This window comes from Cryptomeria japonica, chromosome 10 (assembly GCF_030272615.1).
Source record: "Cryptomeria japonica chromosome 10, Sugi_1.0, whole genome shotgun sequence".
Taxonomy (NCBI): Eukaryota; Viridiplantae; Streptophyta; class Pinopsida; order Cupressales; family Cupressaceae; genus Cryptomeria; species Cryptomeria japonica.
This window is the reverse complement of record NC_081414.1, coordinates 202598084-202601600: the sequence shown is the minus strand read 5'-3', so window position 1 is coordinate 202601600 and position 3517 is coordinate 202598084. Positions and strand designations below refer to the sequence as shown.

Here is a 3517-nt window from a genome sequence, read left to right as displayed (position 1 = left end):
AAGGTTTAGTGGAGGTTAGAAAGGAAGCCATGCATAATAGTGTTGAGGTCCTCAAAAGAGTCAATGATGAAATTTCCATTCAGAAGGAGCAGATGACTAGAGCCGAGAGATCCCCAGATATCAACTTGGCTAAGAAAAACCAGGAGGTGCAGGCATCCACGGGACCTTCTACTAGGACCATGAGAAAACATCAGGAAAAAGGTAGTTCAAGGTTCATTATGGAGGAACTCTAGAAGATTAATAACAAAGCGATCCAGAAGAATTTTGAGCTTAAGAAAGCTCTTTCTTAGTTTTTTTTATGCGTCTTGTTGAGGCCTTTCTTTGTGGTTTTCTATGTTGGTGTGAATCCCCTGGTTTTGTTGTTGTTTAACGCCTGGTTAGACTCTGGTTACCGTGTTTAATTTTTGGATGGATTTGGGTCTCAGGTCCCTATAAAACCCGTTTATCTTAATCAAAAACTAAGTTACAACTAGCTCTAATACCATAGGGTAGATTATACATGCATATTAAAACTTGACCTTGGATTGGTCTTAAACCACTTTATCTTGCCACTACATCAATCTCAATACAATTCAATAAGTAAATATGTCATGTAAATGTCACAAAAAATGTACATATAAGATATTTTCACTTGCTATGTGAACAACCTCACCACTAGATGCAAGAGATCATGGCCAAGCTTGAACAAGATTTGAAATGGTGGCCTCAACACCAAACAAAGTTTTCACCTCAACCAACCATGTACGGCTTATCTAATTCAACTCATCATCTTCTCTACACACAAGGACAAAAAATAAGATTTATTTCTTGATCAAATTGTTCCCTTTGCGCAAATTGGTAAAAATCATAAACACAAAAAATACATATATGAATGCATATAATGCTTTCAAATTAAATTAGACAAAACAAAAATGTGAACATAAAGAAATGGAATAACCCATAATTAAATTACAATAGATGAACCCTATAAATAGGGTGAAGATGATATCCCTTCCCTCTAATGGTAGGGATTTGATTCATGGTAGGAGGAGATAAGGATGCGATCTATGAAATCGAATCGTCTAATTGGCTATAGTTGGTTCCCCTCTCCACTAGAAGGAAGATCTCCCCCATCAACAATATGTATTCAATTGGGTTGTGGGTAAAAAGGTGATCAGTATCTTGGCAAGGGTAAGTAATAGATATTGATCTCTCTGATTTAGAGCTAGAGCTAACACCTCATATTTATAGTGCATGTGAAAGAAAATGCTTCCTAAAATCAGGATGAAGTAATCTAAGAATAGGTATGTAATTTCACTAATCTAAGATTAGTCGCATGTAAAACTTGGTGTAACTATAAGTATAAGGGGAAACACACCTAAGAAAACTTATCTCCCTAAAACATTATCTAGAAAGAAGAATATTCTATACTAACACTTTATAATAGTTTTCATTACAAAAGTTAGTTTAGAGGTCAAAAGTGAATAATTTCCATCAAAAAAATAATTTGTTTTGGACTTACTTTAATCTTTAATTTCTAAGGTATCTATTTATTGTTTAAAAGGTACAATTTTTTTTTGTAAGAGTTCATAATATTCATTTTCAAATAGCAATATCATATTTTCTAAATAATGTCCTCTTATATTTGTCAACATCTTTCTTATGTCACTACAATACCATTATAACCATATTTTGTTTCTATGCATAATTATTTTCTTAACACATGTAGGTAAATCATGACCAAAAATCAAGAGCAACCAACATTTCAACTAAACTTAGATTAAATAGAGTCCAATCAAAGCCTGTTTTATTTTATTTTATTAAAGTCAATAAAATTTATAGATGATTGTTGCATTGTTTTTAGAGTGTTAGATAAAGAAGAGCTTGACTGGAAAAAGTAAGAATGCAAGATTACACCCTCACATAAACAAATAGCGATTCCAAAATAGATAGAGTAATATTGGATGACCAGCCTTAAACCACACACACTAAGCAAGATATTAAATCTAGAAGTCAAAGCTTAGTGTGTGTGATATAAGCCATCCATATTAGACTACTACAAGTACTTAAACTCTTATAAATTTAATACATAAATCATTATCGTCTACATTTATTATTTTATACTCTAATATATCACTTAGGGTATAACTTGTTATTAGCATCAACACTACACCTTTTAAAATGAAATTTTATGTGGATGTGAAAGCGATCTGCAATTATGGGCCACATCACCCTGCGGTTATTCTCAATAGTGTGCTTTGTTTGGTTGACAAAGCTTGGATTCCAATACACATTATAAAAGCGAATGCAAGAAACAAAAAGCATCCATCACATAAAACACGCTCAATTTCACTCAATTTCCTACAACACACGACTCCATTATTTTAAACAGACCAAATACTTACATCATCCATGCTCCCCAAAGGAGGATAGAGCATCAATCGAGATAACTAATACTAGTAATGAAGCACAGTGAGATTATAATGGACGATTGCATTTCCCATGTTGGGGTCGAAGGAATGTGTACGGGCTAGAGCATATCCTCGACCCAGCCTGAATTTCCCACTTCCTCCCACAATTGGTATCTCCCTAACCTTGACAAACACAGGGCTGTGGGCCACCACGGCGAGTGTGCTTCCATTAAATTTTCCACTCTGAAAAACGTAGGTGACCGCCATTACGAGTTGAAGATCCTCTTGACTGGACAGGGCGTACAGACCCTGAGCTCTGCCCAACAATTTGGAGGTGGGATCAGGACCTTCCGTCAAATTGTCGTCAATCACCACAACTGATCCGAAGTAAGTGCGCGAAGTATTGGTCGATGGAGCGCGCGCTACCTCCACGGCCGTCACGTTCTGTCCCGAAACTCTCTCATGGAAATAGAATTGCAACTTGCTTATTTTTTCCTTTCCTATTTTCAACTTTGCTGCCGTTTCAGTCGGTTGAGAGGCAAGGATGATAATGGTGAGCACCACTGCAAATGCCCCACAATGTCGATGCACCTCCATCATCTGCAAATGCTGTGAGTCTCGAAGATTGGCTACTCTTTCAGCAAATATAATGACTTTCATGATCAAACTTATTTATTTTCTTCTTGAGATTCAATGGATAATAAGTGGCTAGAAATATAAAGATCTATTTATCTCAAATAGATGGAGGATAATCAAACCAAAATTCATATGAAAACATCTAGTGAAGAGAAGATTTAGGAAATATATTGTGTGGCTATTTTTTTATTTTTGCTAAAAACGCAATTTTATTTCTTTGTAATATAACATTGCTCAAACTATATTTCATGACAATTATGTGTTAATATCTCTTCACGGGTTTAGTTCTATTTAGATTAATTTTTCATTAGTTTATTTATTAGGTTTTTCTGTTCCGGCAGTTTTGTATAACAGTTTACAACTATTTTTGCCTCCTTTTTATATCTGTTTGTTTATTTTATTTTGAATGTACAATTTTTTTATTTGAATACAAATTATATTTAGATTGCCATTCTTTCCATTCTTTTTTCTATTTGCTGCTAACAAAGATT

The 3517-nt window shown here is 34.4% G+C and overlaps 1 protein-coding gene across 1 annotated transcript; it reads right to left on the bottom strand.

The window, feature by feature from the left end:
* Window positions 1-2435: 2435 nt before the first annotated feature.
* On the bottom strand, window positions 2436-3050 carry LOC131031457 (dirigent protein 22-like). Its single transcript, XM_057962574.1, has one exon. It carries the CDS (start codon window positions 3048-3050, stop codon window positions 2436-2438), a length of 615 nt encoding a protein of 204 aa, XP_057818557.1.
* Between the last annotated feature and the right edge of the window lie 467 nt (window positions 3051-3517).